Below are 25545 nucleotides of genomic sequence, written 5' to 3'. Positions count from 1 at the left end.
TTATTGTCTTGGCACATGCGCACTGATCGCCTGATCACTGTTCGCTAACTGGTTGCATTCCATCCAGACATTTTTAAGCCAATCATAGCCAGTCCTGGCTGACGGCTGGCTGCTACTGCTCATGTGCTCGGCGGATTTGGGTGCTCGCATTTCTGAGCGAGCACAGCCCGGCTTCAGCCCATTAAACAGATGGGATGAACTGCATCATTGATGTGCCAGTGTCACGTGAGAGGGGAAAATGAAACGCACATCACCCAGCAGAAGGGAAGCGCAATTCATTAATAAGAGACTGGGGGTTCAGCGAGCAAGCAAACACTGTTAACCGGCCGATAATGTTTTTTTGGTTGGGTTATTATTGTGCACAGGCTTCCTAGTAACTGTAATATTATTTGTGTAATAGAAAATAAAAAAATGACTTGTTGTTCATATCTCAGAGTCACAGAGACCAAATGTTTGAGTCCGAGTCCCGGACTCGAGTCCTACAAGTCTGATAAAGATATTTAGTACTGTTATGCCCAGTACATTTGATTCCAAACTAGAAGGGTGTTTGCCTAGCAGATTATGCTAGATCTATTAATAGCTAGCGGATGGGCTTTTTTGGGGGTGTTTCTCTGGTTTTACTATTTATAGGTATGTGTTTGGGTAAAATGAACATTTTTGTTTTATTCTATAAACTACTGACAACATTTCTCCCAAATTCCAAATAAAAATATTGTCATTTAAAGCATTTATTTGCAGAAAATGACAACTGGTCAAAATAACAAAAAAGATGCAGTGTTGTCAGACCTCGAATAATGCAAAGAAAATAAGTTCATATTCATTTTTAAACAACACAATACTAATGTTTTAACTTAGGAAGAGTTCAGAAATCAATATTTGGTGGAATAACCCTGATTTTCAAGCACAGCTTTCATGCGTCTTGGCATGCTCTCCACCAGTCTTTCACATTGATGTTGGGTGACTTTATGCCACTCCTGGTGCAAAAATTCAAGCAGCTCGGCTTTGTTTGATGGCTTGTGACCATCCATCTTCCTCTTGATCACATTCCAGAGGTTTTCAATGGGGTTCAGGTCTGGAGATTGGGCTTGCCATGACATGGTCTTGATCTGGTGGTCCTCCATCCACACCTTGATTGACCTGGCTGTGTGGCATGGAGCATTGTCCTGCTGGAAAAACCAATCCTCAGAGTTGGGGAACATTGTCAGAGCAGAAGAAAGCAAGTTTTCTTCCAGGACAACCTTGTACTTAGGATCATGTAGTATCTTCAGTACGACCCACATATATATTACTGGTGGGGGGTGGGGTCTTTCACACTGTTACAGTGGCCAGGCCTGCACTGTCTTAAAAAAAAAAAAAAAAAAAAAAAAAAAAAAAGGTTAATCTTAAAGCCACAATACATCTAAAACTACTTGCATAAAGTAGGACAAAATAGAACAAAAAGTTCATTTGTGTTTTCCTTATAAAAATCATTAAAAGGAAAAGAAAAAAATAAACTGGCCCACAGGACTTGTTATTTGCAAGTTCTGCTTCTTCGTATGAATAAGCATGTGTCCCAAGGTGTGTTTTGAGTAGTTTAGCCTTTACTATGCAGCTGTTTTATAAAATAAATAAATATATGTAGTGCTCTAGGTACTTTGTCTGTGGTCGCAGGATTTTCTGGCAGTGATTCTCATACTCTTACTCATAAAATCAGTATAAAATTGACCTAACACTGACAGGTCAGATGGGGCATCTGGGAAGTAGTCCCTTAGGAAAAGAAAATGTAGTCATTGTAAATCTTTTTAAGATAAAGTGTGTGAAATCATGGAATCGGATTATGTAATGTGTCTTTGATTCTGTCTGCTCTGTCCTTAAGTGAGTTTGTTCTTTTTCTCATAATGCAGTAAATATAATACTTAATTTGTGTTGTGCTGTGTCCTTTTAGGGCAGCAGAATAATGAAATGCCTATTCTGCATGTTCTTTGACAATCTGCTAAAAGTATGAAGAAGGTGACAAAATAATGGCCACATGTGATATACAGTAGCAGATGATTTAAAGTTGAGGGGATGCATTTTATTTGTCAACCAAGTTCTTCCATTTTCTCCATAATTTAGTTGCCGATATGACAAATGTTTGGGGTATAACAATGAGCTTTCCTCAAATGTTTGCTACCGGTCTGAATCTAGTGTTAAGTCATGGAGAGCTGAAATGTTCTTAGCTTTTCCCATCCCCTTGAGTTCAGTCTTTTAACCTAGTACTAATGGAAACAACTCGCATACCATTCTAAGTTGAAAACTTGACTCATCTCGTTGCTGGGCAGACTCGCCGTGCTTGAAACAGTACTATGTGTGATATTGCTGACAAAATCATATTGCGTGAAATTATCATAAGGGACGATCGTGATCATTTAAAAAAATAAAAATAAAGGTAGTGACTTATATTCAAACTTTCAGTTAAACATTTATAGTGGATATTTTGCGTTTTGTGTTTTATTTTGTTTGATGTTTTATTTTGTTTGATGTTTCTCCCACTGAACACAAATACGGCTGGTTTTGTGGGGTTTATATCAGCAAGTGTTGTTAAAAATGTCTCCTTATTCTTCTGTTATTGGTCTGAACCTCATTCTCGTCATTGTTTGATTGAATGTCCATATTTTTATTTTGAATGTTTTATTTCTTCTCTTGTTCTGTGCTTGTTGAAGCGAGAGTGATAATGGTGGTGGTTTGTTTTTAAATGAAGCTGCTGACCAGGGAGTGTTATGACATAGGAACATGTATATTATAGGAATATATTTTTGGTTCATACCTACGTATGGACTTGGACATTACAAGGATTTTTTTTTTTTTTTCAATATAGCATTCTGTTTCCATGACAGCATAGAATATAGCCTAATACTGTATAAAGCATGCTTCACAGCCATCATAATATCCTTTTTTGTGCTTGGTGAGCATATTATCATTCACTGCGTAAGCTTGTTCACTGCTCACTTGCTGTAATTCAGTTTTTTCTAAATATTGTCTAATCTTAGTCTTGAACCCATTTGTTATCTAAAATACGGTAATCTGTGTTTTATCTATCCAATAAAGAAATAATTTAATGTTCACACCCAGTACAGTATCCTTTATTTACGTGGTGTTTATATTTTGATGTTTAACTTCAGTTGAGTTCAGTAAACCTTTTATTTTTTGCATTTATAATATGAAAATGCCATAATAGTTTACTGACTGACTGTTCTAATTACTATGTATAGGACCTTTTATGAGAAGAAATATGAAGAGCATTTGAGCTGCTGTTGCTGAGAAATGTTCTCCAATGACCAGCAGGTCACTCTCAACACCACTTCCTGTTTAAGAAACACAAAATGTGAACTGAATGATCTCTGTATTTGGCCCCCTCAACTCATTTAAATTAAACTATATTGCTGTACAAAGCTATCTAATTTGAACTAGAGTATGCTCTGCAAAGGAAAGGTTGCAGACTAGAAGGATTCTTTTTTTAATTTAACAACTGGAGAAAGTTTCATGTGATTGAATTCAAGTAACTCAAGTTTTATCAAACTATAAAAAATCACTTGCTGTGACACAATTTTCACAATATATTGGTTTATTCCATGTTACTCTGTGATGTGTAATGTAGCACAGTTTTATTTAAGTTGTTATTTATGTAGGAGTACAGTAGATTGATTTACCTGACACAGGAGAAGTTGCTTAGGATGTATTAATACTTTTCAAACCTGTGATTATATGCGTAAGATCTATGTAGTAAGTGCATGGTTTATGTAGTTGTTGTATTAAACAATATAAAGGGAAAGTAAAAGTGTACATTGGTATGTCACACAAGCAGGTGTTGGTTCACGGTTGCAAGACATTACAACTTTTGGTGAAAATGTATTGTAAGCATGCTTTCCTTTTGATAAATTATAAACCATTGAAACAAAAAATTACAGTACAATCATGTTTGGTATCCCACAGATGGGGACTTGTGGAACAATAAAATGTAGGGCTTTTTATGACAAAGACTGTAAACCATTTTCCAACAGCAGATCAAATGTTGTTCATATAGTACAACTGTTTTCTACTACAGTACAAGCTAAGACAAACCTTAAAAAAAAAAAACAATTGGCTAACATCACAGACTTTTCAAATATAAGACCTATACTGTTGAACTCACAATGGCTCGAGTGTGGGCAGTGAGAATGCAAGCCGATGAAGCGGGGGTGGTCTGTTGCTGATGTGGTTAAGACACATTGGTAGGATGTTGGTCTTTTATAGTACTATAACACCGCAGGCTTTATCAATTTCTCAAGGTTCTTTTATATATTCTATATACTGTTGATATCATGAATTGGGAACCAGTGATGCATTTCCAATCCTTTGTTGGTACCCTTTTGTAATAAATAAATTAATAGATAAAATCAAATGGTGAAATACATTGGTACCGGTATATTCTTCTAGATATTGAGCTGTACTCGCTACACTTGCATGAGAGCTTGTAGCTGACCGCCTGCTGCAAGCCCCCCCCCCCCCACACCTTTAATATTTATGTTCTGAATGTTAGTTGTGTTCTGCTCCTGATTTAATGCTGTCTGTCAATTATTTACAGATCCAGCAGTGTTGTGGAAGTTCCCAAAGGACTTTGGAGACCAGGTTGGAAACCATACTTTTTTCTTTTTTTAATGTTAAAATAAAAATCCTCTCCTAGCCAGCCATGGAGAGGCAGACTGTAATGAAAAGCAGTGAGCAGATCTTCGATAGCTGATGTATCAGTAATGATGCAGCTGTGACAGGAATAGATACTGGGTCTCCATAAGAATCCAGCTTCCTGATGGTTTGTGTTTGTTTAAACTGTTGTTAAAATAGTGGATTTAATTTATATCATGTAAGTTAGGTGTTATTGCTAGCATCGTTTTATACCATGCTAACAGGATTCACTTGTATTCTTATTTTTATTTTGCATTCAGTAAGTCACAGCAATACCGTACCAACAGTGACTAAGGCGTAAACAGCTTTATAAGTGAGGAAGCTGTACAAAGAGGCTGTTAAATCAGATATGGTAAAATATGTAAACAAGAGTAGCAGTATGTGCAGGACAGATAGTATCTAGGGCTGGGGGTGGAGCTGGTTGTCATTTTTATTTGTATACTGATCTTCAGGCACAGAAGACCTCATACCACACATTCTATGGCAAGCCAAATTATCATTTAGAGACATCTCAAATTGAATTACAGCTATCTTTAATTGTGCAGTTTTTAAGATATCTAAAATTAATTTTAAGATATCTACAGCAGTGTGGAGTAGTGGTTAGGGCTCTGGACTCTTGACCGAAGGGTCGTGGGTTCAATCCCAGGTGGGGGACACTGCTGCTGTACTCTTGAGCAAGGTACTTTACCTAGATTGCTCCAGTAAAAACCCAACTGTATAAATGGGTAATTGTATGTAAAAAATAATGTGATATATGTATAATGTGATAGATTGTAACAATTGTAAGTTGCCCTGGATAAGGGTGTCTGCTAAGAAATAAATAAAATAAAATAAAAATCTAAAAATGAAGTAGATATCTCAAATTGATTTACACATATCTTTAAATACAGTTATCCCACGTTATACCGCCCCCTTTATAACACCACCCTCGCATACCGCCAACTATTCTCTCTGAACAAATGTCACCAATATAAAAACAGTGCTATTTTTACCTGTTATATCGCCACCCCCGCTGTCTACCATCCGCCAACTTCCTAAGCCAAGCAAACGTAAATAGAAGCACTGTAGTTTCCCTCACTGTAGCACCAGTGAAATAATCATGGCCAATTAAAACAACAAAGTTATGCCGTTAACCTTTGACTCGCTTTCCTAATTCGTTGTTAACTGAACGTTCATACCAATGTCATCAGCAGTCCCGCTCTCAAAGCAAAACAGAAAATACAAAATGGCGAGTCGACCCTACATTTAACACCAGAGCAAAAGAAAAAAAGCTGCATGTATGCATCTGAAAATAAGAAAAGCAAGACATCGCAAATGTTTTCTCGCCTAAGTGAGGCTTACTGTTAATCGAAGGACAATTGAGGACATTGTAATGGATAAAAACAAATGGCTTACCTTGATGGAATGGGTTGATTTGTTTAACCTGAAAAAGGCTTGACGCAGTCTAAAATAAGTAAAATAAAAAATAAATAAAAAGTACGGTAAGAGGTTTGTTTGTTTACGTGCAAGTTTTGCACAAATGAAGGCTGACTTAAACTAAAGCATCAGTTTTGTAAACAGCAGAATTAGTTTTTTTTTTTACTTTTCGATTAAAAAAAACTGTTTGCCTGTACATATTCAATGTTTTTTTTTATTTTAACTGCGTAAAAAATAATGCTGTTAAAATAACTTGCTTTGTGAAATAAATAGATGGCATCGTTCAATGGGGGATAGTATTCAGCAGGCTTATCATTTAGATATCTACATGATTATTCAGATATCTCAAAATTAACTTCCTGTTCATTTAGAGATATCTCAAAATAACTTCCTGTTCATTTAGAGATATCTCTAAATCATTTAGAGAAATCTCTAAATCATTTGAAGATATCTTCAATTGAACAGGAAGCCATTTCAAGATAACTCAAAATGACTTCCTGTGAAAATGCTCTATTTTGAATGAACTTCCTGGCCATTTAGAGATCTCTAAATGAACAGGAAGTTATTTCGAGATATCCCTAAATGATTTAGAGATATCTCTAAATGTACAGGAAGTAATTTTAAGATATCTTAAATTGAATTTCAGATATCTTTAAATGATTTAAAGATATCTCAAAATACATTTTAGATATCTCATTTAAAGCTCAGTTTAGAGATATTTGTAAGTCAATTTAAGATATCTCTAAATGTATTTTAGATATCTCAAAACGATTTAGAGATCTTCAAATATTTAGAGATCTAGAAATGATTTAAAGATATCTTTAAATATTTAGAAATCTCTCTAAATGATAATTTGGCTTGCCATACACATTCTGCTCATGAAATGTATTGATATGAAGGCTTCATAGTGTGTTTCAGTTCAAAGAGCTGCATGCTTTTGCCATGCCTAAATGGTTACCAACACAGCATGGAAGCTTGCGTGATCAAATTGCATCTTTTGAAAAATAAATACATCTTTCCTTGTACACTACTGGTATGTTACTATGCTTAAGTACTTAAACATTGGTATTAACTGAATACAACATTATTTGTCCTGTGTTAGATTTTTATTTTTTTATTTTTAAGATAACTAGTACCAAATAAATACATTATGAGAAACCCTTTTTTTTTAGTCAAGTGATCGTTTAGGCTATTGCTCTAAATTTAATCCAGTCTACACTTCTGTTTTTTTAACTGCTATTCTGCTCTATTAATATTGGCTGCTAGAATAGACACTGTATATGATGAATTTACATTTAAAATCTGGTATCTCCACATACCTAAAAATGTAAATTTAAATTTAACTGGCAAGACTATGAATAGTGCTCCGGGGAAATGAATACTGTATTTGTCCAATATCAGGTGTATTCCTTACTACTAAGTAATAGCTACTGTCAGTCTGGTCCAGCATTGCAAAGTTCAGTCAAATTTAATTTTATTAGAACGTCATTGTTAATAAATAGGCAGTACTGCAAGATGTAGTTGTATTGAATGCATCTACTTGGGGTATCCTTGTTGTGCTTGGGAATTGGCAATTCCGCAGTGATATTTTACTGTATAATGTAGTTGTTAAAGTCAATGCATAGTAGCCTGTGGAATCAAAAGAAAAGGAAACACATAACCAACCAGTGAGCGAACAATTTAAAAAATCAGGCAGTAAGGGTATTTCTGGTCATGCGTTGACTGTCAAACTGCAAGGGCATTTAGTAAATTGAAGCACTCACGCTTCATATTGTACTTTTATTATCAGACAAAAAAGGTGGAGCTGTCTGGTGGGTGCTGTGCACAGGGAATATCAGATTAACAGAGATCCTTAAGTGTTAAAACTTTTCGGCAAGTAACTTTTTTCAGAAAGACAATCCTTTTTTTTATTCTGTGCAACACAATAATTCCTACCTACAATTATATTAACATTTCCAGAATATTACTTTGTTAGTACTGTATGACTTAACTTTACAGTACCAGCGTTCATAAAATCATTTTTGGTTACAGATTATATTGCCCAGCGTATGTACAGATGGATTGGCCTTTTCCACATAAATAAATGGCTCATTCAGTTTGCTCATTATTGGGATTACGCTTCTTGCGTTTTTTGATGTGCTACTGCTGGAGATATTTTTTTTTCTTTTTCTAAAGTTAGCCAGCATATGGCAGCAGCAGATCTAAACTCTACAGGGCCCTTTTGTTTATCTTGTTATTGTTGCTGAGCGTAATGACAGTTGTAGGCCGTAGATCAGGGTACAGGGGTTAGTCCACCCTGGGGAGGAGAGAAAGAGAAAGACACAAGTGTGGATTATGGAAATATGAATTGATTTTTTTTTTTTGTAAAAAAAAAAAAGGGAGCGAGAGAAGATCTGCTCCAGCAGAATAGGACTCCGAGGGGAACAGACTGGGAGCTGGCACATCGGCTGTGAAATATGAAGTGAAAATGATCACTTGAGCACTCTGAAGTCTTGGTCATCCCCAGCTGCTGCGTGCAGAAGCAAAGGCATATATTTGAATCGTAAGAAGATGGTTTGCAAATGAAGCAGACAGATGGAAATTAATCTATACCTTCTCAGATCTGTCGCCCAGCTTCTGAGAAATCTGTAAACATAATTCTGGTTGCCCGTTGACAGTCAAAAGTTTTGTGAGTGAACTTCCTTTTAGCAGTTAAAACAGAATTACAGTTCTGCATTTGGCTTGTGTGGTATGCATTGTACAGCACTATTTAGTCAGCACTTTTATAGGACTGGATGTTGCATGTTCAAAATTCAAAATGAAGGGATTCCTTGTGCAAGACCATTTAAAAGCGTATTTTGCCAGTATTAGGCATATATTTGATAGTGGTCTATGCCACAAATTAAATAAATCCACTATGATATTCAGTTATGGTGATTCTTTTTTATCACAAAAATATAGCCGATCCAGAACGAATGATCTTTTCCTTGCCTACATTTAAACTGTATTTTATCTTGTGGATATCCACACTCAAATAGCCTAAACTGTATTTCCCCCAAGATGCTTCTTCTTTTTTTTTTCACAAAATGTGCAGATTTTAGTGTATGAATCCAGTCTGACTCCCCAGCCGACATCTGCAGTTCTGTAGCATGCAACATTGGGTCAGTAGCTGTACTGCCATTTTATCATTGCCTCGTTTCACCCAGTTTATCATTAGATTTTGAAGAAGATGAAAATGGACTTGTGCTGTAGCCCAGTAAGTGAAGGAAATAAAAGCATGTATTATTTTTAGCAGCTACCTGCAGTTTAAGAGGAAGTCCTGTGTCTAATCTCTCACCAGGAAGTTGTAGCAGGTCATGATCTTGTGATCTTTGAGGTTTATCTCCACTCATTTTGTTGTGCCTTTTTATAAGGCAGCAACTACTTCAGTATCCGGCATTAAAGTTGCAAGAGCAAATGGTACATGTATGTGACAGGAGTAAATGTTTTATTGTAATTTGCAAGCTTTTGCTTTATAAATTTAATATAAGCTCTTAAAATGTTTTTATTTTTTTCTGGCTTTTTGTAATAAATTAGTTTGGCTAGGTCAGTTTTCATTGTCGGTACCCAGTTCAGTCAAAAGCAGACTTTGGATCCTTTTTAAAAGCTATGAATCTTAAGCTTATTGTAATACACTTTAATATACAAATAGGCTTTTGTTTGTTTTCTTTCTTGTTTAAAGAGTGAAGGCTGTTGAATTTAACAGTGAACTGATGGGTTGTTGGGTTGTTTTGGGGGGCGATTTATTTGTTCTGGTAGACTGCTCTAACATGTAAGGAAACATTGCTTCTTCCCAAGGGTTAAAACCAAATATTTGTGCTATATGACACCATGTTCAATCAAAAGATCCAAACTAACATTTCATGATTGGTTGCCTGTCCTTTCCGTGCCTGCTGGTTCACCATCCAGAGGATGTTCGGCGAAATTATCTGAACGATCCAGAATGTTTGTGCTAAGATGGTCATCTTTTTTTAAGGCTGCAACTCAAGACACCTTGAATTTCTCCACAGGCCCCCGGGGGTGTTGAATCCCAGTAAAATCAGCAGACCCACCCTGGTGTGCTGGCCTTTATGCCCAGGGACATTGTACCCATGCTGAAGCCTACTTAGTTAACAGCTCTTGATTATGATGACCTGTGGTTCATCATCCTGGGTGATTGTGATGGGTATTTGGTCTTTGTGTTGAGATACCCTGTACTGTACCAATTAGCATATGCAATCACTAGAAACTGTAAACAGATATAAACATGATGGAGTGGCTGTGTTTATATGATGTGAGGTGGGATTACTTGAAATCTAGTCTTTGGTAGAGAATAGGGATTTGTAATAATTGGTTTTGGGAAATACTGATCTATAGTACATATAGTGGTACAAAATATTGATTTGGACAAATCCGTTTATTTACAATATTTGCTAGCAGACCTGGTGCGTATTGGAGACCGGCGATTATTTGAGACCGGCGTTTATATTAGTTTCCTTTCAAGTCGAAAATAACTATCAAGGTATGGGATATTGCCGTCAGACAGTAGGGATTGGCTGAGCTTTATAGCAAAGCTGCCGATAGGCCTCTGCGCGAGCTGCCACGTAAGCCCGCCCCCCTGGGAGCTTACTATACGCAGCGCGCAGAGACTCTCTTCCTCTTGTCTTCAGCATCGGTAGCAGTAGGTAATAGAGCTGGTAACTGATTGTACTCGCTAAGCTTAGGCTTGAGAAGCTGGTTATTGCCCCTTCTCTGAGTTTATTTCAGTTATACTCTTCGGAGTGATTATTATTTTGTTATTAAGGATTATATAAATTGTTTTACACTTATATATTTCCTTCACGCTTTGCTTCGGCATCGCGTTTTGTTTACTTTCGTGTTCTCCGTCTTTCCTGTGTTAATAATTATTTTATAATTATTAGTGTTGTGTTTTGGGGTTTTTTGTAAATAAAATTGTATATATTATGTATATATTTTGTGAAGGACGCGCGTTGCGTTGGCCGCGCGCGCGTATCTGCAGCCCCGGTCTTGCCTTGGCTAGACCACGTGTGTGGAGCCTGCACTCAGTCTCCCACATACTACCTCTGCGGTGTGTTCCACCAACCGCGTGGTAGCTGTACTGTGCCCTAGTCACATATCATTGTGCCCCAGTCACATATCACTATCATATAGTGCTGCTGCAGCGTCCAAAAAATAAAAAATCAAATAAATAAATTGTCCATTCACTGCACAGAGGAAGACAACCACAAAGCGCAATTCCCCAGCACCAACAGGTAAGTAGTGCACAGCACCCAAGACACTCTACCAGCACTTAGCGTCTCCGCTGTGCAGGTCAGCTGACGCTTAGTGTCTGTGCTAGCGTTCTACGCTCGGTACTCGCGCTCTGGCGTGCTGTGCTTCGGCGCTTTGGTGTCAGCGGTTCGGCGCTTTGTGCAGCGCTTCAGCGCTTGGTGCTAGCGCGTCTGCACTTGGGGACTCGGTGCTCGACGTGCTTCCCTCGACGCACGCCCCGTCGCAGCTCGGCGCTCGACGTGTCGGCGCTTTGTGCTTGACGCGTCGGCGCTTGGCGCTCGACGCTCGACGCACGCACTTCCGTGCTCGACGCTAGGTGCTTGACGCGTCGGCGTTCGACGCACGCACATCGGTGCTCGATGCTTCGGCCTCCGCTGCTCGTCAGTCCTTGCAAATTACAAGGCACTATGTCGGGCTTTCACCGATGCGTGACCTGCCAGGCCAAGTTGCCTGCCAGCGATCCGCATGATGACTGCGTAACGTGTTTGGGGCCGGAGCACGCCGCATCTGCCTTGGCGGATAAGGCATACTGCCATCTATGTGCAGGGTTCCAGACACGCACCCTTCGCCAGAGAGCAAGGAAGGCGATTGGGGGTCATTCTCCATCCTCGGGGTCGTCCCATACAGTCTCGGCCCCGTCGTCGTCTGCTATGACGCCACCGGTGACGTTGCAGCTCTCCAGGAGCCCATCCTCCCAGCTTACAGCTGGTCAGAGGTCTCCAGCCAGGCGTGCTTGGGAACATTCCCGCAGCCCCTCCTCTCGCGGGGCACGTCCCTGTCGGGAGTCCAGGTCGAGATCTCGATCGCCTCGTCGTAGAAGGCACTCTCGCACCCCTCGACTGGGCAGGCGACATCAGGACAGATTTGGAGTGGCTGAGCTCACCTCCAAAATGTCACAGTTTATGGAGGTCATGATGGGGCAGCAATCCCTCCTCATGACCCTAGCGAACGTGGCGCCTCGGGTTCCAGAACAACCAACCGGGCCCATCGCTAATCAGCCAGTGGCTCCTCCACCAGTGGCTCACGGCCAACCCCAGGAAGTGTGGGACATCGATGCGGTCTCAAGGGACGCATCCGACGTAGAGCCCTTGTTGGAGGAGGCGAGCACAGAGGCCGAGGTGGCCTCCCAGCACTCTGGGCAGGACGACCCTGAAGTGCTGGACACTAATGACCCTATATGGTCAGTGGTGGAGAGGGCAATCCGTCACTTGGGCTTGGACTGGCCCATGTAGAGCCAACACAACACTCCCTCTTTGAGTCTCCGTCAGCCCAGCCACTTCTGTCCAGGATGCTACCGGCATTCCCAGATTTTATTAAGGAGATGCAGTCCACCTGGTGGGCCCGCCCTCCGCCCCTGCAACTTCTCGCAAGGCTTCAGCCTTCACCATGCAAGGGGCGAGCGAAGCTGGGTTAGCGTCCTTCCCACCGGTGGGCGTTGCATTCGCCGCGTTGACTAAGGAACCTTCGTGCCCTAACAGGCAATGTAAGATTACGGAGGCACACCTGAAAAAGGGGTACGCCACGGCTACAGAGGCAGTCAGGCTGTCTAACGTGGCCAGCCTCCTGACGGTCTACCAGGCGGCGCTAATCCGGGATCTGCCTGAGTTTCCTCCGTTGCCCTTAGGACCGAACTAGGCACAATTGCTCAGCTGTTGGTGAAGCTGGCTCAATTGAATGCACGAGCATTGCTTCTCTTGTGGTGGCAAGAAAGCAGCTCTGGTTCTCACAGGCGAGGGTACAGGAGCCTGATAAGGCCCCATTGCTGGATGCTTCAATATCACCGGGGCACACGTTTGGCCCAGCGGTAGAGGAGATGCTGCAGCGCTCCGTCAAGGCGCGTGAGGCGTCGCAGCAGTTGGCAAAGATGTGGCCAAACAAACCTTTCCAGCCAAGGCGGCCACAGGAGTGCCAGTGGCGCAGGGCACCGCCACAGCAGCAGGCGCAACCATGGGGCAATAAAATCGCCCCTTCTGGTGCATCAGCGCGCAGCCAACCCGCGTTTGCAAGACCGCACCGCGGAGGATGGCGCCCTAGAGGAGGTGGCAGACCACGTCCTCGTGGCTCTGGCCAGGCGAACCAGCGCAGCCGAAACAGCTCTGAAAATTCCAGGCAGCTGTCAACCCAACCCTACACTGTCCCACAGCTCCAGTTCTGGCAACATTGCACCGACGACATCTGGGTGCACAAAACTATATTCACCGGGTACACCCTTCAGTTCTGGTTAAACCCCCCCCTTCCGGGGAGTGATGGTAACTGCAGTGAAGGGCTCGGTTCAGTCCTCAGCTCTGAATGTGGAAATACAGGCATTGCTCAGGAAGCGTGCCATCCAACAAGTAGACCCTGCTCTGACCGACCAGGGGTTCTATTCCAAATACTTCCTGGTGCCCAAGAAGGACGGCGGGCTCCTTCCTATTTTAAATCTGTGGCTACTGAACAAATACCTGCGGGTGTTATCGTTCAGGATGCTTACGCACAGGCACATCATCCAGTCTGTCCGACAAGGCGACTGGTTCACCACCGTGGACCTGACAGATGCGTACTTTTACATTCCCATCTGCCCGGGTCACAGTAAGTATCTGCGGTTCGCATTTCAGAGCAGGGTATACGAGTTTTGTGTCCTTCCATTCGGCCTGTCACTAGCTCCTCAAACCTTTTCGAAATGTATGGATGCCATCCTAGCTCCTTTGCGGGCCCTAAGCATCTGACTGCTGAATTATCTGGACGACTGGCTAATCTGCGCGCAGTCGAGGGAGCAGGCGGCACAGCACACAGTGATGGTTACAGATCATCTTCAGCGGCGAAGTCTGAAGGTCAATTCAGAAAAGAGCCGCCTCGTGCCAAGCCAACAGACCGACCTCGCCCTCCGGCACTTCTTGCCAGTGCTTCTAGGCAAGCACGTGTTAGTGCGGTCAGACTACACCACAATTGTGGCCTTTATCAACCGCCAGGGCGGCCTACGGTCCCCCGGCCTTCACCGGATGGTAACACGGATGTTGCTATGGGCACAACCGTGTTTAACTTCTCTGCGTGCAGTTCACCTACAGGGCAGATTCAATTACGCAGCGGATCTCCTATCTAGAGGAGGCCCTCTTGCGGGCGAATGGCGTCTTCACCCTCCGGTGGTAGAGCGCGTTTGGGAATGGTTCGGCATAGCGTAAGTAGCTCTTCGCTTCGCGAGAGACCACGCACTGCCCCCTATGGTTCTTGGTGAAGGACCTCGACAGCCCCCTAGGAGTCGATGCACTGGCTCACGAATGGCCGCCAGGGCTCCTGTATGCGTTTCCACAGATTCCGATGCTCCCCGCCTTCTTAGAGAAGGTGAGGGTAGAGCAAGCGACAGTGATTCTGATCACTCCTCGGTGGCCTCGGAGGATATGGTTCCCGAGCCTGGTGCAGTTGCTGCACGGTCGCCCGAGGGAGCTTCCCCTGCGAGCGGACCTATTGTCCCAGGCCCAAGGAGGGCTTTGGCACCCGAACCCAAGCTCATGCAGCTATGGGCTTGGCCCCTGAGCGGGAGTGCCTGTCAGCCTTAGGGCTTTCAGCGGCAGTGATTTCGACCATTCAGAGCGCCAGAGCGCCCTCTACTAGGTCGCAATATACGTACAAATGGCAGTTGTTTCAAGATTGGTGTCTGGCTGAGGGCCATGACCCAATATCCTGCCCTATGACGGTGATATTGCAGTTTCTACAGAAACTGTTAGATGAAGAAAATCTCCCTCTACACTTAAGGTGTATTTAGCCGTCATATCGGCTTGCCATGTACGCATTGACGGTTTGTCACCAGGTTGCCATTTTCTGGCATCTCAGTTCCTGAAAGGCGCAAGACGCTTGCAGCATCCAAGGACGACCAGTTTACCATCATGGAGCCTTGACGTGGTGTTAGAAGCCTTTACCAAGGCAACTTTCGAGCCTCTCCACAGCGTGGATATGAAGCTCGTGTCTATGAAAAACGCGTTTTTGCTATCAGTGGTATCAGCCAAACGCGTGGGCGAGTTACATGCACTATCAGTGCATTCGTCATGCACTCGCAGGAGACGGTTCTAAGGTCTCCATGCGTCCAAATCCGGCCTTTTTACCCAAGGTCATATCCCCTTTTCATATGAACCAATCAGTCGAGTTGATGGCGTTCCATCCTCCTCCTTTTTCTTCCCCAGAGGAAGAACGGTTCCACATGCTCTGCCCCGTGCGGGTATTGAGGTGTTATATTGACCGTACAATGACTGTGAGGCGAACAGAACAGCTGTTCATATGCCATGGTTCTAGGACTTTGGGTCAGCCGTTGTCTAAACAATGCCTTTCCCATTGGATAGTGGATGCTATTAAATTAGCATATGAATCTGCAGGCCTTCCGCCACCAGGGCAGTTGAAGGCACATTCCACTAGGCGTATGGCGACATCCTGGGCCCTCTTTAGAGGGGTGCCGGTGTCTGACATTTGCACTGCAGCCAGTTGGGCTACACCGCATACTTTTACGAGGTTCTACCGTTTAAATGTACTGGAACCCTCTGCTCCGTCATTCAGAGCATCCGTGTTACACTCTATGACATCCAAGTTGGAGGTCTTATTGAGTATTGTTATGAAATGGTGTTGACTCCACTTTAGGATAGGTGTCATTGCGAGCATAGACGCTGATGCGCGGCTCCACATATGTGTAGATGTATTACCTACGCAGTTGCGTTATGACGTAAGTCTGTCCTACTGCCGAGAATCCTCCCTCGCGACGGCTTGGGTACACTGTTCCCATACCTTGATGGTTACAACCCCTGTTCCCTGAAAGAGAAAATAACCATCAAGCTGCGAGGTCGCTCCGGAAGCCTTCATGGCCTGAAGAGCAAAAGAGGAAGAGAGTCTCTGCGCGCTGCGTATAGTAAGCTCCCAGGGGGGCGGGCTTACGCGACAGCTCACACAGAGGCCTATCTGCAGCTTTGCTATAAAGCTCAGCCAATCCCTACTGCCTGACGGTAATATCATACCTTGATGGTTATTTTCTCTTTCAGGGAACCGGGGTTGCATCCGCAACCTATCGATCTCTAGTCAGGGCCGGATTAACCTTTTGTGAGCCTGACATGTAGACTGCTAACAACAAAAATGCATTGATGAAATAAAACTAATAGGCTAAATGTATTATATGTAGCTGTTTTTATTTATTTAAGTAGTTATTAGAAAATGTGGTATATGTACATATTAGTATTGAACTATTTATTGATATGATTGTGCTGCATGGGAGTGTTTTCGGCGTACGTAGCTATAGTGTTGTGGTCTTGAAAGGGAGTGTTTTGAACGTGAATTCAAAGTGCAGCAGAGTGTTTTGTACATACACTCATTACACTCTAGAGTGTTATCAACTTCACTCCCGTTATCCAGACTGGTTTTCCATCTTCTCTCTCTCATTTCCCTCAGTCTACACATCGCGATATTGAAATGTATCACGATGTGTACACTTAAACATATTTAGATCGTTATGGGCCCCTTCCGAGTGTGGGCCCAGCGCCATGGTGCCATTGTAAACCTGGCCCTGTCTCTAGCTTTGCATGCTTCATAGGGTCATTGAGAAGCCGCTTGCACACAACCTTGTAGCAACATCGTAACTCAATTTAAACATTCCAGCAACTTTGTTAAAGTTGTGTGTCAGTGGGAGTTTTGTTTAATGACAAAATTACATTGTATTGTACACCCTCAAGTATAAAGCAAAAGTATTATTACAGTCTTTTTATATGCACTGGTTAACAAAGATATAGTAGCCTATCACTAAAAGACAGCCCTATAGATATCAGAACACAGGCGTGTAGGCTACACTTACAGCACAATTATAATAACAGTAACAATAATAATAAAAACTTCTAAAATGTTTTTAAAACTGAACAATAAAAGCAGTAAGTCATTATCAAAAATAATTTATTGTTTAATCTCAAACTTGTACATTTGTTAATACAACAAAACACGTTAAAATACACCAAGAGGTCTGTATCTGGCCTACTTTCAGCACGCTCAAAATTATCAAAACTTTTAATAACGTAATAACTACATAAAAAAATATGCATTACATATAGGCCTACCTTAAATTGAGTTTTCTATTTTTATTATTTATTAATCCTGACAGTCACGTTCATAGCTGTCGCTTATTAGCAGTTCATTACGCTCAAGCTCCTCATCTTGCTCATCTTCAATGGCAATGACAGAGACCTGGCGTTTATTTACAATATTTGCCACCGGTGCGTATTGGAGACCTGGCAATTATTTGAAGTTTTACGGTACATACATACATACTGACCATACGTACTCTTTTATATGGTATCTTACTTTCTTACTTTCTTACTGTTCCAATCTGGACATTTTCAGTGTGTTTTCACCATTACAATCTCAGTCTCACTGATATATCTACAATATAGCATTGAAATTCACATTGTCACGCTTCAGGAGCTGTTATTTACAATACAATAGGGAGGGATATTGAGTCCTGGATACTCCAGTTTTTATCCACTTCAATCTGTTACAATCTGCAGTGGAAACACAGTCATCCAACAAAGTGCAACTGATTTGAGTCCAGTTTAGAGTCACAATAGTTGCACGTTGGTCAACAGTACAGAATTACTGCTTCTACCTGTCAAATAAAACTGGATGGCAGGGAAATCACTTTGATTTGTGTTAAAGGGGAACTGTAATGCAAATGAATATTTAACCATTTCAATAGAAAACATGTTAACTAAAGCTTTTGACGCATTTTCAGCCTCTTCTTGAGCAGTATATTGTATAAAAATCATTACACCAAATTAACATTGAATGTATTGGAGCACACTTCCGTCGCGGTTTGTGTGACATCCTGTTGTTGACTCGCGCTATAGTCACACATAATATTCTATTGAGCATACAGTGCCTTGCATAAGTATTCACCCCCCTTGGATTTTTCCACATTTTGTAGTGTTACAACCTGAAATTAAAAAGGATTTAATTAGGATTTTTTGTCACTGATCTACTCAAAATAGTCCATAATGTCGAAATGGGGAAAAAAATCTATATATTTTTCAAAATTATTTACAAATAAAAAACTGAAAAGTCTTGATTGCATAAGTATTCACCCCCTTTGCTGTGACACCCCTAAATAAGCTCTGGTGCAACCAATTGCCTTCAGAAGTCACATAATTAGTCCACCTGTGTGCAGTTAAAGTGTCACATGATCTCAGATTAAATGCGCCTGTTTCTGGAAGGCCCCAGAGTTTGTTAGAGAGCATATCTAAACAAACAGCATCATGAAGACCAAGGAGCTATCAAAACAAGTCCGGGATAAAGTTCTGGAGAAGCACCAATCAGGGTTGGGTTATAAAAAAATATCCCAAACTTTGAACAGCCCCCAGAGCACCATTAAATCCATTATTAAAAAATGGAAAGAATATGGCACAACCGCGACTCTGCCTAGAGAAGGCCGTCCACCAAAACTCAGTGACCAAGTAAGCAGGGCATTAGTCAGAGAAGCAACCAAGAGGCCAATGGTAACTCTGAAGGAGCTGGAGAGATCCACAGCTGAGATGGGAGAAACCGTCCATGGGACAACTATAACCCGGACGCTCCACAAAGCTGGGCTTTATGGAAGAGTGGCGAAAAGAAAGCCATTGCTGAAAAAAACCCATATCAAATCCAGTTTGGATTTTGCCAAAAGGCATGTGGGAGACACAGCAAACATGTGGAAAAAGGTTCTCTGGTCTGATGAGACCAAAATTGAACTTTTTGGCCTTAGCGCAAAACGCTATGTGTGGCGCAAAGCCAACGCTGCTCATCACCCTGAGAACACCATCCCCACGGTGAAGCATGGTGGTGGTGGCAGCATCATGTTATGGGGATGCTTTTCATCAGCAGGGACTAGGAAACTGGTCAGGATTGAGGGCAAGATGGATGGAGCCAAATACAGGGAAATTCTAGAGGAAAACCTGTTTCAGTCTGCAAGAGACCTGGGACTGGGGCGGAGGTTCACCTTCCAGCAGGACAATGACCCTAAACACACAGCCAAAGCTACACTGGAGTGGTTTAAAAACAAGAACCTGAATGTCTTAGAATGGCCCAGTCAAAGCCCAGACCTCAATCCAATTGAGAATCTGTGGCAAGACTTGAAAATTGCTGTTCACCAACGGTCCCCATCCAACTTGACAGAGCTTGAGCAATTTTGCCAAGAAGAATGGGCAAAAATTGCAGGATCCAGATTCAAAGCTGGTAGAGACTTACCCAAAAAGACTCACAGCTGTAATTGCTGCCAAAGGTGCTTCTACCAAGTATTGACTCAGGGGGGTCAACCAACACATGTCTTTTTTTTTGTTTAATTAACTTTTGTGTCACAATAAAAAATATTTTGCACCTTCAAAGTGTTAAGTATGTTGTGTAAATCAAATGGTAAAAATCCCAGTTAAATCCATTTTAATTCCAGGTTGTAACACTACAAAATGTGGAAAAGTCCAAGGGGGGTGAATACTTATGCAAGGCACTGTATGTCCCGTTCCTATATTATGTAGCCATTGTTTTGTTATGGCTGCTCTTTGTTGGTTGAAAGGCTTAGACACACAAAAATACTTTTGTTACTGTTTTTCCTTTTGTTATTTTTGCACCCGAATGCTTTGCATTCCGACTTAATTCACCCTGCCGGCGTTCACTGGTGTGGGTGGATGTCAACGATATGACGGAACAGCGGCTCCAGAAAGGTTCCAATATGGCGGCGGCCTGCATTTCCAGCTGACCCAGAAAGCTGACAAAAAAAATTGAAATACTGGCCATACACATTTTTTATGTATACACAGCATTTAGAGAGCCTTGATATTTTAAGTACAGTTATGGATGTGAAAGAGCTGTTGTTGGAACTATTAATGTATCCATTAGCTTGCATAAAGGAGCCTTTCCTATACTGTGATAGGAAAGAGAATGGAGTATTTGCATAGAATCCCTTACTTTTTTGAAGATAATCTTCTTGTAATACAATGTAGGGATTTCCACAGATTGGTTTCACTTTCATGTCTGTTAATTCTACACAAATGCTTCCTGCTTACACAGACTCCTTTTTTGTTTTACAGTTGAAAGTATGTACTGTATGTGTAGGTATGAAAATGTTGATATACCATATATTATTATATAAGGTACAGTGATTCAGGAACATCAAGCTTTTAAACATGTCTTGGTTTATGCTGTTATCTTTTTTTTTATCCTGTAAAGTAGCAGTAGCACATGAAAATAGTGACACAGTTTATACCAACACTGTTGTACATGTGTATATCACAGGCTACTTACACCTTTATATTTGTATTTTAAATACAGTATCAGTGCCATTGTACAAGCCCTACTGCAAGTTGTCAGATAATTTGACACCTGAATATGTGTTGCAACGACTTCAGATCTGGAAATGATGTTTTCTTCTTCAAAAATGTACCCATACTGTATATTACATTCTATTATATAATATTATTCCTGGTTTAAGATTCAGCAAAAAATGGTTTGTTCTGTGCTGCTGGACCATGGAGGAGTCTCCACACATAGACACAGGAGCACACAGCAGGGTAGTACAAAGCTATAGAGTCCAGTGGGAGATGAAAGCTTAAATGGGTAAAACCCCTGAGGCCAGTTGGCACTCAGTTAATGATGTTTATGGCTTAGCATCTTTCAGGCGTATGGTACAAAATCTCCAGTTTTGCCCAGAGGAATATCAGTTTGTCTGTCTTAAAACAAAACTATACTCCATCAGAATATGACATATGCTATAGTTATTTGGGAATACGATGTTGCTGTTGATAACAGTAGTTTATGTGTTTTTTTTCTTGCCATTTCCTCAGGCATAAACCTAGTATTAAATATAATTTTTTGTGCAATTCCATCAAAGAAAATGTTGTGATTCCAGATTCAGATTCACACTTGCACACTGGAACAGAGCCGAGCCCTCACGGTACGGCTAGATTGATTTTGTCGAGCCGAGCCAGAACCGTGAAACTCTGGCCTAGCAAGATATCTGGTACTGGCTCGGTGCTGAGCAAACCTGGGGGCGGGGTTAAGTACTGTCCGAAACCATAAAGTCTACCAAAAGATTTCGCACAAATTGAGAAATACGGGACTAAACCACAGCGCAAAACATTGTTGTGAAAAAATAAAAATAAATAAAACAGGATTACAAAAAAACTAAAGATCATAACAATAAACTGGGTCAGACAGCAAAAAAAGTAAATATTATGATTTAATGGACGCAGTTCTTGGTCACAGACCTGCAATGACCAATATGGTCATTTTTTAAAAATACTGTATATTAACATTGCATGTATAAAAACAAGTTGTAAAGAAAAATATCTTTTAAATATGTTACGTTTAGATTTTGTTTTTAATAGGTCTACTTTAAATGTATTTTTCTGAAGTGTTTACTGACATTTTTCAAATACTATCTCTAACGGTTTAAAGTTATTATTAGACAGTCCACTGCCACGTTTGTAGCCTACTTTAAATTAGCCTTTTCACACTTGCGGCTTCTGTTATATACACATCGCTGATAATAGTGCAGACTGGAAACCAGTGTTCGTGTTGGGGTGCATATTATTTTTTCAATGTCGTCCTTCTGGACGTCTTCAATGTCTTTTAATTTTTTTTTTTTTAAACCATTTAAATGCAAAACCATAACATTTTTTTTAAAATGTATTTATTATTTGTCCTGCAGTTGCCTTTAATTAATTTTTCTGCACATACTACTACTTTGTATATGATGTAGAATACATGAATGTAAACATCTAACACTAGTATGTACAATACGTACAAATAAACGCGTTATGATTTTGAATGTACGGTTCTTAGGGCGGTATTATTGTCATTGCTTGCGCCCCAGAACCACTTTCTTTACAAATTAAGCACTGGCGCTGCGGTTTAGTCCCATATTTCTCAATTCCTGTGAAATCTTTTGGTAGACTTTATTGTTTCAGACAGTACGACCTTGTGATCTATTCTCAAAACAAATCCACACCACCTCTGTGCGCCTGTGTCTGTTGAATTTGACGTCACATTCCACAGTGCAGCTTCTACTTTGAACAGCAGTGCAAACACACCCGAGCCGCGCTGGGTGGGCTCGACTCGAGTGTGCAAGTGTGAAAAGGCTAGTGAGGTGCAATATTCGATCTGGAAAGAAATGGTCGCAAAAAAAAAAAAAAAAACTGACTACAGTATGCTGATAACATTCTTTTGAAAGCTTGTCACCATGCACCACAGGCAAAAGGTTTTTTTTTTTTCTTTAAGACCTAAAGGGCTAAAATTTGCTTTAATCTTAAAAGCTTTCATATAGGTTTGAAGTAAAAACAAACTAAAATAAATTTAAGCCCTTGGTGGGCAAATCATCTCTAAGTAACTGGCTCCATAATCAATTTTGCAAAAAGTAACTGGTGTTTTCTTTTTAGTGTTAGGCAGATCTACATTGTCATGTAAAATATGGCTTGAATAAATACCTTTTTGTTCCTATTTTGAAATGTATTGAGAGATATCTGTAATTAGTGCGAAGGCTGGAGCCTCGGAAGCTGGGTACAAATTCTTTGATTGATCAGCCAGCGCTGTCGGGGGAGACGCAGCCTCAGCTGAGCAGCTTTGCCATCAACATAAGCTGAGGGAAGAATTTTTTTGTCTATATTGTTTATACAGCAGTCTATAGACCTGCTGGCTGGTTGAATTTTAAAGAGTGTCGAGGTTTAAAGACACAGCCCCCGAGGGAGCATTCTGCCAGTAGAGAAGGGAGGTGAGCACTGGGGATTTTTTTTTTTTTTTTTTAAGCTCGGTAAAGATCTGAAAACAGCTTACAGGAGGTTTACAAGTGAAATGAAATTGATGTTATGCTGTGGCTAAAGAATACAGACAATTTAAAGATCACAAGTTTAAATAATTTTATCATTCTTATTTGCGGTAATTGTTTACTATGTTTTAATTAGTTAATACTATTTATTTAAGATACTCAATAGAATTTTACAGACGAGATTTAGATTTTAAAAACACACACACACTCAAAAATGAAACATGTAGAACCATGATTGAAACACAGACATGCAAGTGATATGTTTTTGCATAACAAATAAACGAGTACATTTTATCCCTGGTGAAGAAATGTATTTTCTTATGTTTTTGCCACAAATGATTCAGCTCTCACAGTGAGTGCTACCCTTGTGTTAATAGTAAATAAAAATATCTTATTGTTCTTCCAACATCACCCATGATATGTGTACATGTATTACCTTTTTTATACATCTGTCGTGTGATACAGCTGATGCAGACTGAGGTGTTGCACACTTGTTATAGTAAGGTTTTTATTATTCACTGCAGTGCAGAACAATGTGGTCAACAATTGTATCTACAAGATCCTTATATAGGCTACATCTGTTACTTGAGACAGACTTACAATAAAAAGCTCTCTGGAGCATCCTAAGTTTGTAAATGCTGCTTTACTGTAACAGTTAGGAAAAAATTAAACGACCTATCTGCAGTCCTGCTTAGAAAAAGGGAATAATAGACATAATTCAGGTTGGAGGGCCAGATATCTGCACATAATTCTAGTTTATTATGCGTTTAGTTCTGTCTGTATCTTGTATAGATTGTTTTATAAGTATATTACTTAGAAAGCAAAATGTGAATTCACACCCTATGCAATGCTTTAAAATATATGCAAGCAATCTGATGCACGTGCATTAGAATAATTTAAAACATGATATTCTATATAAAAAATGATTTTTGCAGCATTTAAAAAAAAAATGCAGTTTATAGTTTTACCATTTTGTGACAGAGCTGTTAAACTTCCTATGGTACTGTTATTCTCCTGCATGTTCATCGTTCTCCACCTACATTTTAATTGAAACAGCATTTGTATATTTTGAGCTGGGATCTGTCGGAAGTCCCCATGGCTAGACTGGTACAAGTACCAGCAGACGTGGCTTACCCATATGGTGCAGCACTTCTTATAAAAATCCATATGCTTCTGGTGAAGGGGATCCCACTGGGGGAGTGTGGGGTGTTAATACCCTTCAGGCCAGGCCTTTTACTCCTGGTACCTCTTTGCCATTGTCACTGCAATCTGCCAAAGCATACAATTTAATTCCCCCTTTATAATCGGTGAACTTAATCGTGGCTAATTATTTAAGCCTTGAAACAACCCAATCTCTCAAGATATTTAATAAAAAATATATATATATTGTATTACTTGTATTGTAACACTTGAATGTATTTGTATTTGCTTGCGATTGTAAGTCGCCCTGGATAAGGGCGTCTGCTAAGAAATAAATAATAATAATAATAATAATAATAATAATAATAATAATAATTTGAATAAATAGTAATAAGAATGAAAAAGTCATTATAATTCTAAGCTTGCTGACAAAGTTAAGCAAAGTGTTTTGAATCCAATGCTTTTGTTAGTCTTTTAATGTTTAGTTTTTTTTCCATCTGGTTTCACAGGAAGTACTGCAGACTGTGCCAAAGTTCTGCTTCCCTTTTGATGTTGAAAGGTACTGTGCAATAGTGTGTGTGTGTGTGTGTGTGATTATTATTATTTTTTTAATAGACTATTAAAGCAAACAACAAAAATACATAATCCTGAAACAGTCATATTCTATATCTGATTAGAAGATTTAAAGCAACAACCCTCCCATTGCTTGCACTCTCCATACTGCTTCCCCTTCTTTATGCTATGCAAAGCATACACACGACATATAGACTGTGTACAGTATATAAATAACAGAAGTGGCTAGGGCTTATCTTACTACTAAATACATACTTTGGTTCAGTTGTTACAGTAATATTGTCAAAGTTGCTAAACTACTTACTTTCGCTGAACAATACTGAGTGTAGTGGATATTTATGTTGCAGTCAGTAGACAGGGCAGATGCTGATTACACTGAGGCGTATTTCAGACTGCAGAGGTGGCAGCCTTGAGCACACCTTCGAAAGGTCTGCATATTAAATTTTATTTGCGCTGGAAATTAGAGGAAGAGGTGTGTGATCCAAGGTTGTGCAGTTGGCAGAAGGAATTAAAGCACTAATAATATAAAGATATCCAACAAATGCATATTGTTTTAAAATTACAAAGCTATAAGTATAGCTATAAGTTTTGTTTAAAAAATTCAAAAAGCACAATTTTAGTGTCACCTTTTTTGAGCACAATTTAAAATGATGGCAGAATGATCA

At 40.5% G+C, this 25545-nt stretch overlaps 1 protein-coding gene across 2 annotated transcripts in view; it reads left to right on the top strand.

The window, feature by feature from the left end:
* The window catches only part of LOC117416863 (DENN domain-containing protein 1B), a 100446-nt gene that overhangs the window by 18493 nt on the left and 56408 nt on the right, over positions 1–25545 (top strand). For both annotated transcript variants that reach the window (XM_034028303.3, XM_034028305.3), the window contains exons 3-4: positions 4583–4626; positions 24817–24866. In XM_034028303.3, coding sequence (XP_033884194.3) covers positions 4583–4626; positions 24817–24866 — 94 coding nt within the window. The remainder of the gene's footprint in view (positions 1–4582; positions 4627–24816; positions 24867–25545) is intronic.

This window comes from Acipenser ruthenus, chromosome 12, assembly GCF_902713425.1.
Source record: "Acipenser ruthenus chromosome 12, fAciRut3.2 maternal haplotype, whole genome shotgun sequence".
Lineage (NCBI taxonomy): Eukaryota > Metazoa > Chordata > Actinopteri > Acipenseriformes > Acipenseridae > Acipenser > Acipenser ruthenus.
This window is presented reverse-complemented; position numbering and strand designations above follow the sequence as displayed.